A 15,541-nucleotide genomic window follows, 5' to 3' on the forward strand; every position below is an offset into this window, starting at 1 on the left:
GCTGGAAACCTTACGTCTCCTTTTCTCAATGCATCTTCAACAAGAGAAACCTTTTCCTACATGGTCTGAGCCTGTGACCTTTCACTCAATGTGCTGTCTGTGATAACCACTCCCCCCCCCCCCCGGAGGGTTCCAGTTTACAGATTTACCTTGGCTGCACAGGTGATTTTTCATTTTACATTCATTTACAAAAGAAAAAAAAAACCCCACAAACAATCTTGATTCTTTGTGAGATTATTACTACAGTACTTTTTCGAATCAGCCGGAGAATTGATTCATATATGAAGAGATTCTTTGCAAAATGAATGAAAATCTGCTTTGTGGGAAATTAAATTAAATTTGCAACTGAAGACGAGAGCGGTCACAGATTCTGTCACTGAGTACTGATACTAAACAAAGTGATTTTTCTTAACAGTGAGCAGGTTTAGTGTGTGTGTGTGTGTGTGTTGTGGAATGAAACTGTTCATCTACAGAAAATCAAAATGTACGAGATGTCGGCTGATCTCAGAGCTGCTCTTGTTGAAGTATGCTGATGCTGCAGTGGACAGAGACGTGCACTTTCAGGCGTTTCGGTGTCAGGAGCACGTCGGCCCATTTGATGACGGGTCATGTGATGTTGCGGGGTTTACGTTTTATTGCCTCTCTCTCGTCTCCATCAGCTCAGGGTCACATTCTGGCTTCATATTGTAAAGTTTTGTTTTAAGGAAGTTACAACAAATTGATTTTTTTTGTAAAACAGGTTTGAAGCAGACGTGTTCTCATGGTCTCATGGCAGGAGTCAGTGACACTGATGCTATTTCTGCCAAGGAAGAAGAATATCGCAGCTTTCCTTGTGCCGCAGAGGCTTGTACATCCCAAAATGTTCCTGCTGTCGTCAGATGTTTCCCACCCAACGAGACTTTTGGAATTGAACAACAGCTTCAAAACGACGGTTGGTTACCTGCCAAACAGACTGATAGTGCAGGCAAACAAAGTCAAGAAAGTCCTGCACACCTGAGAAGAAGTGACGGGTGCGTAGGAGAGTGAGAGGCCGCGGTACAGATCGTAAAAAAATAAAAATAAAACTCCCACAGCCTCACAGAAACAGTATGTAATAAAAAATTGTTCATACAACTCTGAATGGCTTTTTTGTGGGAGTTTTTTTTTTTCTTTAATTTGCACTCAGACGGACCAGCTTACCAACCATATGCCAATTCTACCACATTCGGCTGACAGCTGACGGCGATTTTCTACCATCAAGTCTCTGCAGAAGTGACAGAATAAACATCAAAACCTGAACCAGCCAAAAAAACAGAAAGTTACTCTAGTGGAGGAAAAAAAAAAAAAAAAGGATTGATCATAAAGAGTGCAAGTGAAGTGCTTTGATTCCTCAGTGCACATATGGACAGAGCTGACTCCTGAATGCGATGCTGGCGCTCGCTGAGTGGAGTTCTGAGCACATCCAGCTCTCTATAATTACAGAATGTCAACTTTGTTCATGCTTTCTGCTCTGACCTTTTTGCAGTGCTAAGAGTGTGCCCTTTAACCAGATGGTGAGCGGTTCTAGTATGCTGAACACATGTGAGAGCCTGGAACTAAATATGCCGAGCTCTTTAGGGCAGAATGCGAGTTATTAAATTGTTCTATTACTGTACTTCTCTGAAGGCGGGGAGTTAATAACTTTGTGAGGGGAGGGAGGAGATACGTCTTCCACAGCTCCTGCTTTCAAACACCTGCAAGTGTTGTAGTATGAAATTTATATCCGGCAAAGATGACCAATGCGGACTGATTCAAGCCCGCTGTGATGCTCGGTGCTGACGGAGAAAAGACTCTAAGGTAAGAAACACAGACCTGACACCCTGATGCCCTTATAAAACAGAAAATTACTCCTGACATTTCAAAGCAACAGCTCTGTTTTCAACTGGCAGCCTGAGGTTTTTTTTTTTCTTTTTGTGTCTCTTGTGTTTGCCCTGTGTTTTTCCATTCTGCTTTCCCTCATTTTCCCCAGTTGACAAAAAAGTAATGTTTCTTTATAAATGGACCAGTGATTTCAGATAAGGACTGTGGAAAGAGCAGGTAAAGCAGATATAAATGGAAGGGAAAAATAAAAAAAATAAAAAAACGACTGGCTTAGAGAAACCTCACACATGGAGCACAAAGAGGCAGTAAGCCCGAGAGAGGACGATAATTTCAAGAGGCAATTTTAGGAAAAAGCAATGGATGTTTTTCTTGTATTTTTTTTTTTTTTTTAGGATGAATATCCATGAGATGTGGTCGATTCAAAAGTTCCATTTAACAAAGGAACAAAGGTGCAAATAAGGAAAAAGACACTGACATCTGCTTGTTCTGGTGATGTGTGTGCGCGCTTCATGTTGGGTTGTCGACCCGGTGCCATTCACGTGTTGGCATTAGCAGCTCCACTGTAGCCTCATCAATATGAACACAGACCCTGCTGCAGCTGTAGATTGCTCAGGGACACGGAGCGATTGCCATTGAATGGTGCTGGGGTTGGTATCAGGGAGGGGGACATGCGTTGCATTTTGGGGCACGGCAGCAGCAATTAGATGCTATGGATTTCCTAGGCAACGATCACAGAGGATGCTGAACCGTCACCCCGGCCCCCCCTCACGCAGATCGCCCTAATCACTTCCGTCAATCAGAGTCAGGCGATCTATAGGAAGCCTGTCTCACATGAGCCGGAGGCGCGGCGCTGCCAAAGGGACAATCGTTAAACGCCGGAGGGTTTTCTCACCACCGGCTGTTTTGCTGTGTGTGTGTGTGTGTGAGAGAGAGCCCTGCGAGCGCACCTGTGTGCAGAGACATTAGCTTTCATTGTGACTGGAGGAGTAATTAGCTGGAAAAGTTTCAATGGGCACTGGCTTACGATCCAGCCAGCCAGCCAGCGTGGATGAGAAGTTGCCGTGGTGTTGGTTTTGTACTCGGCCAAACTGCCAGAGAGGTTGGGTCCAGCAGCCAGATGGCCACAGAGAGAGAGAGAGAGAGAGAGAGAGAGAGAGAGAGAGAGAGAGAGAGAGAGAGAGAGAGAGAGAGAGAGAGAGACAGAGAGAGAGAGAGGGAGAGAGAGAAAGAGAGAGAGAGACAGAGAGAGAGAGAGAGAGAGAGGAGAGAGAGAGAGAGACAGAGAGAGAGAGAGAGAGAGAGAGAGAGAGAGAGAGAGAGAGAGAGAGAGAGGGAGAGAGAGAAAGAGAGAGAGAGACAGAGAGAGAGAGAGAGAGAGAGAGAGAGACGGGCGGAGACAAAGCTCCAGACAGGCCACAAGACAGCGGTAGAAGAGACAGAGGCCGATTAGAAATGTCACATACTTCAGATGGGCTTTGGCTGCACGGCTGGCCTCCTACAGTGGATCCTCATTAAAGGAAGACTGAACATGCTGTTCGCTTGCTCGGAGGCCAAACTGTACAGGACTCCGGTGACACCACCCTCAGTGCTGAGCTGTGAACTTGACAGCAGGCAACAATGGGCTACAAATGGGTCGAGGGCCTGGAAAGTAGGTTTTTTGGGAAGAGTGTGTGTGTGTGTGTGTGTGTGTGTGTGTGTGTGTGTGTGTGTGTGTGTGTGTGTGTGTGTGTGTGGTGTGTGTGTGTGTGTGTGTGTGTGTGTGTGTGTGTGTGTGTGTGCATGTGCAGTTACACATGTCCAGTTTGTTCCTGCATTCAAAATAACACAATACAAAACAAAGAACAACAATAACTTAAGTAAAACAAGAACATAGAGGGTTGCAAAGTCTCTGGGTTTCCAAAAAACTACGAGACGAGGATCTCTTCTAGCAGCAAGCCGTGGCCGCCTCGACTCTAACGAGGCGGTGTCGACAAATGTAAAATGTTTTTTTTTTTCGATGGGAAAGGGTGGAGGCAGCACCCGCTTTGTCCCTCCCTCCCTCCCCCTCCTCTGTGTCCAGTGTCTTTCATTCAGTTTGAAGGGACCAAAAGTTCCTGCGGGAGGAGAGAAGGGGGAGGGGGGGGCCCACTGAGGCTTCAGTGCACTGGACAACTCGGCCCCTCACCAAAATGTTCCAGTCCTGCGTCCCAGCATGCACCTCTCCCTGCCAGAGCGGAGCTGGCAGAAGTCTCTGAAGGAGGGGGCCGAGGCAGGGGGCTAAATTGGAGAGCGTCGGGCCGGGAATGGTGGAGGAGGATGGGGGGCGTGGTCAGATACAGGTGGATGGCTGTGCGGTGGGCTGCTGTTTGCGGTTCCTCAGGCCTCCGGACTTCTCCTTGTAGCCCACACACATCTGCTGAGAGACGTCCACCAGCGCGCTGGCCACCGCCAGACCTGCACACACACACACACACACACACACACACACACACACACACACACACACACACACACACACACACACACACACACACACACACACACACAGAGTTAGTGAAGATGATACAGGTGTCACATATTTAAAACTTCTTAATTTTCCAATGAATCAAAACTAACAACATTTGATTTCTTTCATAATCAGTTCATCAGTTGAAAAATCACTCAATGATTTAATGGATTTATAGAGACAAAAGTCTCGGAGCAACTGGTTTGAGCGAAAAGGAGTGAAGGTGATCTTGATCTGCACACACAGGCTTTTTATATATTATATAGTAACACTATATATAGCCTTTACTTTTTATTACTTTTTGATTGACTTTTAATTGATTTTATTTTCCTTTTCATTGTCTTCTTCAGTGCTTTAAGTAAAGTCCTTTAAATTGCCACCTGTGTTTGAAAGCTGCAGCTACCTCTGCCATCTCCTTTTATACGCATCACATTGTGGGGCAATAATTCTAATCATCACACTCAAAAATCAAGTGTTGTTTTCATGCATCCTTCATTTTTTGGTAAATACATCATTTGTGACACGTTCCCAGTGTGAACGCACACGAAACGTCTATTGACTGAAAAACTGTTTAGTGTGTGTATAACACACACACACACACACACACACACACACACACACACACGCACGCTCTCACTCCCAACCACATACACAGGTGGTGAGATCATAGACTGGCAGCGGAGGCAATCATTAACTTCTATCACACTTCATTAACATTTATTAATACTCTCTGAGCCATGAAATTCCAATAAACTCCATTTATCTCCAATGATGGATGCATTTACCCCGATCAACTGCACATAGCCAACGGCGAAATATAAATTCCAAGGGGAGAAGCTGCGGCTGGGATCACACAGTCTGACAGTCTTCAGTGCAACAGGCTGCGGCTCTCAGCTTGTTGAGCGCAGGAGGGTTCAAATCACCCAAATCAAGCTCAGATACAGATCAGAGATAGTCCGTGGTGCTGACCCGCTCTCGGCTGTTTGGAGAGCTACAAAGGCAGCCATTTTGGGACGAGCAAAACTGTAAACAGAGAGCGCCACGAGGTCGTGACGCTGACGACAGACAGCCGGAGGAATGGAAACGGATGCAGCCGCGCGGGAAACAAGTTTAAAGTGTTGTAACAGGAGACCCTCGCGGGCATGGGAGGAGGGTAGGAGCGCGGCTAACACGGGCTCCACAAAAGCTGCCCGAGGGAAAGCTTCACCGAGAGTGGAGACGGTTCTGTTATGACAAAAGGACTATGTTGTAATTAATAAGGGCCTGGGGCGTGCTGATGGTCTGGGGACTGCAACTGTGGGAGGCAAAGAGGGCTGTAAAATAACAGAAGGGGGGAAAAAAAATTGAGAAAGAAAAGGAATCAAGTTGAGTTCTTGTCTGAGTCCTTTAAGGAGAGAGTGGAAGACGGAGAATAGAAAAGAAAAACTTTGAGGGGAGTGAAGCGCTCAGTCCTCTCACGACGTCCGAGAAACCAGGATCAGGAAAACAGATGAAGGACGGATGGGAAAGTAAAAAGAGAGCGGTGGCAGTGTTGGATGAAAGGAGGTAATGGGCTCAATTCTCAGTGCTATCAGGCTGTAAGGGAAGGAAATGAAGAAGGAAGAGAGGGGAATGTGAGAGCACGGGGAAATGCAAGGAAAGACACCAGACTGCACTTTGAACCCCCGGCCTCACAGACGAGAAGGAAAGGAGGAGAACGGAGAGAGAGAGAGATAGAGAGAGAGAGAGAGAGAGGAGCTGCAGCATGTTTAATAAAGGGAAGAAGACGACACGCTGACAGAGAGATGAGGAAAGGAGGAGGAAACAGAGATGAGGAGGAAAGCAACAAGCTGCAGCCTTCATTTCACCACAGAGGAGGGAAGGAGGGAGAGACGAGAGAGAGAGAGCAGGGAGGGAGGGAGAGACGAGAGAGAGAGAGCAGGGAGGGAAGAGGGGAATGAGAGGCAGCAGTGAAGGTGCTGCAGCAACTTAAAACACAATTCATCATTGTCACATTAATGCGGCTAACATCATATAATTACTGTAAACTAATCAGATCGCGCTCGAGATGATTTTACATGTCAGTGTTTCTCAACATTAAGGACACATTTCCCATAATCCTCAGCGCGTCTCCCAACGCTGAGGACAGAGACTGTTTGTACTGGACCCGATGAGAACTGAAGAGCTTCATGCACACAGGAGTTAGTTGGAAAGAAGAGGTTCGGCGTGGATGGAAACGTATTTTAAAACCAGCCAGAAAGCATGAGTTAGTGTGTCAACAGTATTTTCAGTTTTACACTCTGGGCATGGCCTGAAACTCTGTGTGGGAAGGATCATAAGAGCCATTGAGGGAACAATAGAAAAAGAAAGTGAAACAAGTTAGAGGAGCTAACTGTCGGGCTCTAAACCGTCTCTCTGCAGCTCTTATTAAGCTCGGTAAGACGGAGGGAGGGAGGCAGATTAAGGAGAGACGGGAGAAGAAAGTGCACAACAATCAAACAAAGACGGATAAAGTGAAAGAAAGAAAACAAGTGAATTCAGCAGCTGCATCTTACCAGACTGTCCTGGAGGAGGGATGCCGCCGGTGCCCCTGGGTAACCGCACAAAGATGGAGAGCACGGCGGCTTTGTTGCCGAAGCAAGGCTCGAGGGCGATGGGTTTCGGGACAGACTGCGGAGAGGAAAAAGGAAAGAAAAAATAAAAAATTATTACACATCACAAGCTTCCAAAATCCTGGTGAACACACATCATTTTCAAAGACACGGATAACGGAGGCTTTGCTGTTACTGTTCTTTCTTTTTTTTGTGTGTCAGCAACATGTACAGCAGCCAGAAAGAAAAACCCTTTCCATCCCCTGTTGAGATACACACACTGATCTGTGGGCACAAATTGGATTCACCTCACCCCCCCCCCCCCCCCCCCCCCGTTCCCCCACACCCCGACCCACCCTCCCCACCCACCCCCAGAAAAATACCCCCACTGTTCACAATTTCATGACAACGCTGACTGTATGCAGCGTGGGCCACGACTGGAAATCAAGTGGTGGCGCTGGGAGCGGAGATTTGTGTCAGCGGTGCTGGCGGTGCACTCCTGTCGCCGCAGGCTGCCTGACAAACCTGACTCTCTAATACCAATATCTCCTGTTTATCAGCAACTCATCCATATGTGGGGATGAGTCCCCCCCTCACATACCCCCCGCCAACACTGGCCGGATCTACTGCTGCTTGCCTCGTACAATATTCATGGGTTTACTTCAGCTGAGGATATGGATAACACCGCCGCCACCTCGCCTGCATACAGATACCTTCCCATCTCTCCCTCTCTGTGTACTTCAAATTCCTGAGCCGGACAGGAAGCTGGGCCATAGCATGGTTTCACACACTTCTGTGAATGCCTCTCAGCGCGCACACACACACACGCACACACACTTCTGAACATACAGGTTCAATCCCTTCCCACGCTGGTCTCTGTACTCTGGAGAGTTGAGCTTAATGCCCCAAGTAGCAATACCACTAGAGTGTGACACACACAGACAGAAACTCCTCACACTGAAACACACATTTTACACTCACATGCAACTGTATACATACACACACACACACACACACACACACACACACACACACACACACACACACACACACACAGTAAGTGTACACATGGGGAGCGGGGCAGTAATGATATTCAGGCTCTGACCCATTTTACACATTTATTCTCTGCTCCGACTCTCTGAGGCTTACCTTTCATACCAGCAGGATACACAGCCTGTCACACAGGTAGCTGGGGAAGTGGCATAAAGACCTGGATGCCTCTAGGTGTACATATGTGTGTGTGTGTGTGTTCGTGCGTACGTCTGTGTATACAGTGCAGCTGATGTAAGGGAGGGGGATTCTGTATTTGTTTATGTCCTTACAGATGTGTGTGTGTCTGTTTATAGCAGGTGTGTTTTCACATGCGTGTCTGTGCGGTGGGCCGTGTTCAAGTAGGATCAGACAGGGAAGGACATTTTAGCCTCTATCATCTCCGCTGTACGAACACACGCACCTCATGAAGCGAAGGGGCTGGTGCTTTTGTATGTCGGCCTCCTGTCTGAATAAGCTGCCAAATCAGTTTTCTGCAAAAGCCATGACTGCAATTTTACCATCTGAACTATTCCTATAACACTTTTAACACAGCTGAACCTCCACAGGCTTGAATTATGGTACATGTAAACGTCTCTGTGGGTCCACACCAAGTGACCACCTCCAGAATGAAGTCAACACAGAAGTGCTGAAAACTGCAGTTCCTCTAACGACCACTTGAGGTGATAAAAGTGAGTCAATCTCCATAGACTCCAATGTTATAACGTCCAACTTTACAGCACAAATAAACACGTTTCCAACCTGGTACAAGCCTCCTTCATCACAGCTGTTTATAAAACTCTCCTGTTTACATTTTATTAAGGCTTTAATGTTCTGCATAATTGAGAGCGTGGCCACTTTGGATTAGCTGCGGAGTTAGGGGCGGAGTCAGACACTGCCAAGATGGCGACGGCACAGCAGCTCACTCTGAGGTTCAAACCCGCTTTTCAGAAACCTCACTGAGGCTACCTGCCATCTTTTATATACAGTCTATTGTCTAACACAGAGAAGTGTGTTATGGGTAAATGTGGGTCACAGAGGAGCTCTCACACACAGCTCCCAACACTCAACAACACGTCATGTGGACCTGAGCATCAAGTATGCTGATTGGTTGACACAATTGAATTGAATGGGTTTGGAAAAGAAAAAAAAAAAGTATATTGAAAAGACTGAAAGTAAATAACATATAAAAAGAAATGCAAATGCAAATGCACCTGAAAGAGCCCTTTGCATTTTGGCCTGTTTGCAGCCCGGGGAATGATGCTCCACATTTGTAATTTAATTATCGTGTCTTATGCACAAGGAAATAAAATCAGCTCAATAAACGGCAACAAAATTGTTCTGCGAATAGTATGAATGAGCCAGTTTTCAGCCCTTGAGGGGATTTGTTTAATGTCAGATCAGTCTATAAAAGTTTTCTTTCTTTCTTTACATCTCGACTGTGGGAGGAAAAGAGACAATGAAAATGCTCTTTTAAGAAACAAAGAAAAACAAAGACCCTCCGAAAAAAATCCCCCCCCCCACCGACAATAATCATCAGACGATCAGTCTCCTTGAATTTTCCACGTCTCAGCCAAACTGAGGATCCAGCAGGAGGCTTCACATTCAACATGTGAGGAAATCAGAATCAACTGAGACTCATAATCTAACAGCTCTGCTTGGATGCCGTCAGTCAATACAAACATAAGACACAGCAGAGGTTCGTACTCCATCTGATCAGTGATTAAACTGATGGGGAAATGTGTCAGGATCTACAGGGTTCATTAGACCAGTGAAGCAGGGGCCTGCAGCTCTGTCTGTAATGAGACCTACAGTATGTTTGAAAGCCAAAACGGTCATAACAGTATCATAACGGACAGTTAATGTCAGCCGTGGTAAAGATTTCATGTCTGTGAGGCTTATGTGAACATGTGCATGCAGCTCAGAACTTGTGTTTACGCATCTTTGGACAGAAAAGGTTATTAAGAGGTTGTGTATATATATATGTGTGTGTGTGTGTGTGTGTGTGTTCATGCCTCTGAGCTTGCAGCAGTTTTCGGGTGTGTTGTGAGTTGCTGGACTCACACACACATGCAGTGTTACAGCCCCCCTAAGAGCCGACAGGGGGGGAATAGTTCAGATGCAGACAAATGAGCTCGTAGCGGGTCAGAGCGAGCAGCCGGAAAACACTGCAGTCAAACCAGCAGCAGAATCAACAACACACAGAAAATAACAAATACTCAGACACGTATTTGGATACCGGAGCTATGTGCAGCTTCTCAAACTCTGACATGCTGGAATTTTAACAATAAATCATCAACACAGTGCTTTGACTTTGAGGAATGAGAGTGATTAATGTAAACAAACAGGACGTTGGAGGAAAAGTTGGGTCACTGCTTTGTTTTTAAATCCTCCGCTCCCACCTGATTATCTTTGTTTCTGCTGTCAACTCAAGTTTGTTCTAAAAGGACAAAATTAAGACGACTTTGTCCCAGGGGGCTTTACGATCTGTCCAGCGTCTGACACCCTCCATCCTTAGACTCATGAATCGCACAAGGAAACATTTGAGACAGCTTATTAAGAAAAAACGGAGCTCCTTCTTCTTTTAAATGTTTTCCGCTTGAGAAAAAACCTTCACTGTCACTCCTGTTTTCTCTCCGCTCTCATGTGTCTCTTCTATTTCCTCCTTGTGTTCAGCAACAACATCAACATTACTTTTAAAAGAAACTTTAATAACCTTTAATTATATATTCAAAACATAACAACAATAATTACCATAAACAAATAAGACCATGACTGTGAAGACTGGCAGCTTCTAGCGAGCTGCCGATACGATGACGTATTTATCCTCCTGAGCAAAGCACAAAGAAGAGAGCGACGACTAGAGAGGGCAGGAGGCGCGAGGAGCAGCGGCGTCTGCAACTGACTGAAGAAACGTAGATTCAATGATGAGAAACACGAGAGCCAAAAATACCACAGGTGTGAGAGAGAAGCTACAAATCATTTTAACTGTGGTCTAATTTGTTTGCAGCAAATAAAACAGTATGAAGGTAATTTGACCGTGACATCATTCATCACAGACGCTTCACACGGCACTTTCGTCTAATGTTTCCTGTGTCTAAATGAAAACACACAGGAGTAATGGTTTATCTAACGTGGACTGCTTGAATCAACAATGAACAGTCTGAACAGGACGAGGCAATTAGGTTTGCAGCCTTTACATTATGTGACACTTTGGCTTATTTAGCGTTACAATAGAAGCACCTGCCAGTATAACACAATGCAATTCGACAGAAGCGCAACCTGCAACCAGCTGAACATTATAAATGTCATGAGGGCAGGATTTATCCTCCAGATTTCAACCTCGGTCTCAGGCTAAATGAAACTGATGCATGCACACCAGCTTGTGTCTACTGCATCACATGCACAGGTTTCCTCTGGGCGCTCGGTTTGAGTCTCATGCGAGAAACATGGGCTCCTCCATTACGTCGAATGCAAATATTATAATAAATGGTTACTGCTGTTTTCGTAGAATAAAAATGGTATTTATGACTTAAATAACCAGGTATTTATCTGCACCTGTTGCACCTTAGAGCCGACCTCACCAGACGTCGTCATGTCTCAGTTCCAGCTGCAAACTCCTTTTGTTTACATTCCGCTTATTAGAAATCTTAAGACTAATGTGGGAAGAAAAGAGCAGCCTTCTTTGGAAAACTAAGGCAGCAATGAAATTAAACTTATATCACTTTGGCAGAGGACCCTGTGGGACCCCGTCAAACAGACTCCCATCCCACTTTGGAAACACTTTAGAGAAGCTTCTTTAAACACTCACGCGAGATGGGAGGGAACCAGACAAAACTACCCTAATTAAATACTGAAAGAGCGTAAATTACCATTTTTGTTTTCCATTTGAACGCAGTCAAAGCCAACAGTGTCCCTCAGGGCCACAGAACATTAATATCACTTACAGCTTTGTGTGATAAATGAGTGATGAGTCAATAACTAGATAAGACAACCCAGCTCTCCTTGTAAGGATCATTTCTTTCCATTTTCAATGTCATGGTGCAGGAACATCATTACATGTGGCTGACGTGGATTGCTGAGAAATGGGAATAAAAAATACCGACAACTGTTCAAATACAACATTAGGTGGTACAATATCACACTTGGCTAATTTTGCTCCTCGATCTCTTGGTACAACAGAAGATGAAACAATTATTTTGGCCTTGCCAGAAGCGGTCCGACCAGGCTCGGCTTGCTCCAGTCTACAGGTCTGTTTTCGCCTCCAGCGAAATGTATTTCTCATCCAGAATGTTTACAATTGGAAAGATGAGTTCTGCCCGTGATAACCTGAGCACATCTGTACTCTTATGTGTAAAAACAAATAACTAAAAGAAGAGGAAGACTGGCAGCTTTTAATTTTACAGCTTAGGGCTGTCATAAAACTCGTCTGCCAAATCCAATTTCCACTGCAGCAGCTGCAAGCTGCTCTTAGGTTCTCGTTTGTTTACATGCTCGTTTCTCATTTTCTAACACCAGCATCTCATATTCAAACTGGAGAGGGAATAGGCGCTGCAAATAAATTTGGAACTGGAAGAAGCTCGCTGTCAGACTGATGTGGGATGTGACAGAAGGATCATTTTGATTTTAACAAACTCATTTCCTAATCGATTGCATTGAGAGTTCATCTGAACGACTATTGTATCCAATGCACAACCTCAATTTCAACCTGAGCGTGCAAGCCAACCACTTCACTTTCCATTTTCCACAAAAACAACATCGTGCACCCCCAAAAGAACACAGTTTATCTCCTTCAACACACATGTCCACTTTATTTTGGCCTGAGAAGTAATTAAAGCGGGAAAAACAAAACAAAACACCTTGAAAAATTCAATTATCCATCCTTTTAAACTCTTTGTGCATGTGATTTTTTTTTCTCTTTTTGCCTAAGATGTTCCCCAAAGGTAGTGTCTTTTCCCGCGGTCTTCTTCAGAGGCTGTGTGTTAATAACATTCCCCAGAAGATGCCTTTGTTTTAGAGCGCTGAAGCCCTCCCCTCAACTCCCGCCTGCCCAGCCTCCTCCGGAGAGTTATCTAGACTGGCCAGGCAGAGCAGCGAAAGGTTTTGTTAAATTACCTCCAGTAATTAGCCCAGCACGTAGGATCGCTGCTGAGCACGCACACACGCACACACGCACACACGCACACACACACACACACACACACACACACACACACACACACACACACACACCACACACACACACACACACACACACACACACACACACACACACACACACACACACAGACACACTGATGTGGGCATACACTGTAGCTGCATGCTGCTCCGCTTTCATCCGCTGCATTCATCTCAGCAGACGGGGGTGAGCCCCCCCCCGCCAGTGACGAGAGCGAGTCAAACTCCCTGTTGCTATGACTCACCAGGTACAGCCACTTCCACTGAGCCGACTTTGATGAGTTTTTCATTCACTTGGCTTCCGTTTGCCAAGAAAATGTTTCGTCAGCTTTTAATTATGAACGCCATAACGCAACATATTTAAAAACTACACACAGCAGAGAAATGAAGATCAACAAGTTTAATCGAAGGTCATCCATCTAAATCTGAATGTGAAGCACCGACAGGCAAGTCAGTGCAGCTCTTTTCTAAACTGGAACCGCAACAAACAACCCACAGGTCGACTGTGCAGCGGGTTAAATATGACTCACAGTTACGTTTTTTTTGCTAGGCGACATCTAGTGGTCGTAGTAATTATGACAGGAGCAACGAGCAGCGATGGATGGGTCAGCAAAACACAGGAATATGACACCGGAGAGCGGCGTTCGACCCCGAGGTGAAACCAGCGGTTTTAGAGACCGCGAGCATGACAACGAAGAATACCTAATGTTGAGAAAGTACTTATTTTTTCCTTAACCTAACCAAGTCATGACCGTTGTTATAGTAACCATGACAACCAGGGTTCGGCACGCCTGCCGCTGTAGGGACGTCGTCTCAGCTGTTTCTCCGTGGAACTGGGAAACTTTGGCACAACTTGGCGAACACACACAAACAACGCTCCATCTTCCCCTCGCCTCGTCTCCGTCTGCGCTGTTCTTTAGATGAAAAGAATTCATCACAACTGTCTCACCAGTGGCTTCCTGCAACAACTTTTCTGCTTCCTAAAACAGCCGTGGACTCTCTTCCTCTTTCCAGAGTAACCACGCATTAAAGAAGACACTATCCTTGTCATGAAAGATGCTTCATGTGACATCACAGATAATTTACTTGTTCTTTGCCACCGGCAGTCACAGAATTTAAGATTATCACACAATTGGTCTTAAAATCAGCCAAATGCCTCTAATTTAATACCCAGTGAATGGAGGGGAAGATAATGGTGCACCACAACCATGTTTGATAAAGCACAGCTGCCCCCACCATCCGTTTTTCACATCACATGTCCCGATTTTCTCTCGTCCCACGGTCTCTATAAATAAAAGCAGAGCATTAAGCTTCACAAAGGTAATCATCTGCCCGTGAGCTGGGCCCGCAAGCTCCATTTGGCAGAAGCAGAGTGAATATATCTCATCGGTGGAGCAAGTTTGGACTTCCCACCGAGGCTATAAACAACTTTAATGATCTTCAGCTCACCGTGCGGAGCCTGGCCCCCTGTACGCTCTGATCGTGGGTCTTAATACACCACTGTAGCGTCCTGATAAAACAGCATGGAAACAAGGGGAAGAACCTGCTCTGAGTCGCTCAATCTGAGCCGGGAGGAGATAGGATAGTGTGCGCTCACCGTCTGAGCTGGTGAAGGCGCAGAAAGCTGAGGAGGAAGATCTAAATTGGATCTCTGCTCCTGGGCTGCAGCTGCCCTGACGGAGAGAAGGAGAGCAGGCCGGAAAGAATGGAAGAAAAGAAAGAGTAGAGGTGGGAGAAGAAAAGGTAAAGCAGAGATGGAGGAGGAGGCGGCACAGGGCGCCTGATTTCCACACCAAGCTGCATCTTTTTCTTTCTACACAACAGCACACACGCCAACACCCACACAAACATGCAGAGGTACACAAAGAAAGACACACACACACACACACACACACACACACACACACACACACACACACACACACACACCAGAACCAGCAGATAAGGCCAACAAAAACCTCCAGACAGCTGATAGGATCAGTAAAGTGCTAGTAAATTAAGGGGAACACTATAGTGAAGTAAGGATGTCAGACAGGAGACGAGAGGAAGCAAGAAGATTCAAAGAAAAGTCAAGACAAAAGAAAAAAGGTTGATAAACAGCAGAGGGAGGAGAACAGAAACTGAGAATGTGATGTGAAAATAAATGAAAAAAAAGAAGTAAAAAACAGAAGAGAGGAAAAGATAAAAGAAACAAGAGGAGAAAGATGAAAACATGAAAAGAAGAGAAAATTACAGAAGCTGAGAAGAGAGAAAACAACAGATGACAGAGGAAAAGAAGAATTGAAAAGAGAACAAACAGAGAGGAGGGAGCCTTAGGAGGAGAAACCTGAAGAAAACAGCGAAAACAAGGCACGAGAGAAGAACTGAAAAGAAAGAAAAAGGCGTGGACAAGAGTGGAGACGTAGAAGAGAAGGTGCAAAGAAATAAAGAACAGAAGAAG

General features: G+C 45.6%; 1 protein-coding gene across 1 annotated transcript in view; it reads right to left on the reverse strand.

The window, feature by feature from the left end:
- Positions 1 to 3,142: 3,142 nt before the first annotated feature.
- The window catches only part of atrn (attractin), a 117,054-nt gene continuing 104,655 nt past the window's right edge, over positions 3,143 to 15,541 (reverse strand). The window contains exons 28-29 of the mRNA XM_056392953.1: positions 6,859 to 6,973; positions 3,143 to 4,272 (exon numbers count right to left, since the gene is read on the reverse strand). Of these exons, the coding sequence (XP_056248928.1) occupies positions 4,148 to 4,272; positions 6,859 to 6,973 (240 nt within the window). The 3' untranslated portion in view covers positions 3,143 to 4,147. The remainder of the gene's footprint in view (positions 4,273 to 6,858; positions 6,974 to 15,541) is intronic.

The sequence above is a fragment of the Seriola aureovittata genome, chromosome 13 (genome assembly GCF_021018895.1).
Source record: "Seriola aureovittata isolate HTS-2021-v1 ecotype China chromosome 13, ASM2101889v1, whole genome shotgun sequence".
Taxonomy (NCBI): Eukaryota; Metazoa; Chordata; class Actinopteri; order Carangiformes; family Carangidae; genus Seriola; species Seriola aureovittata.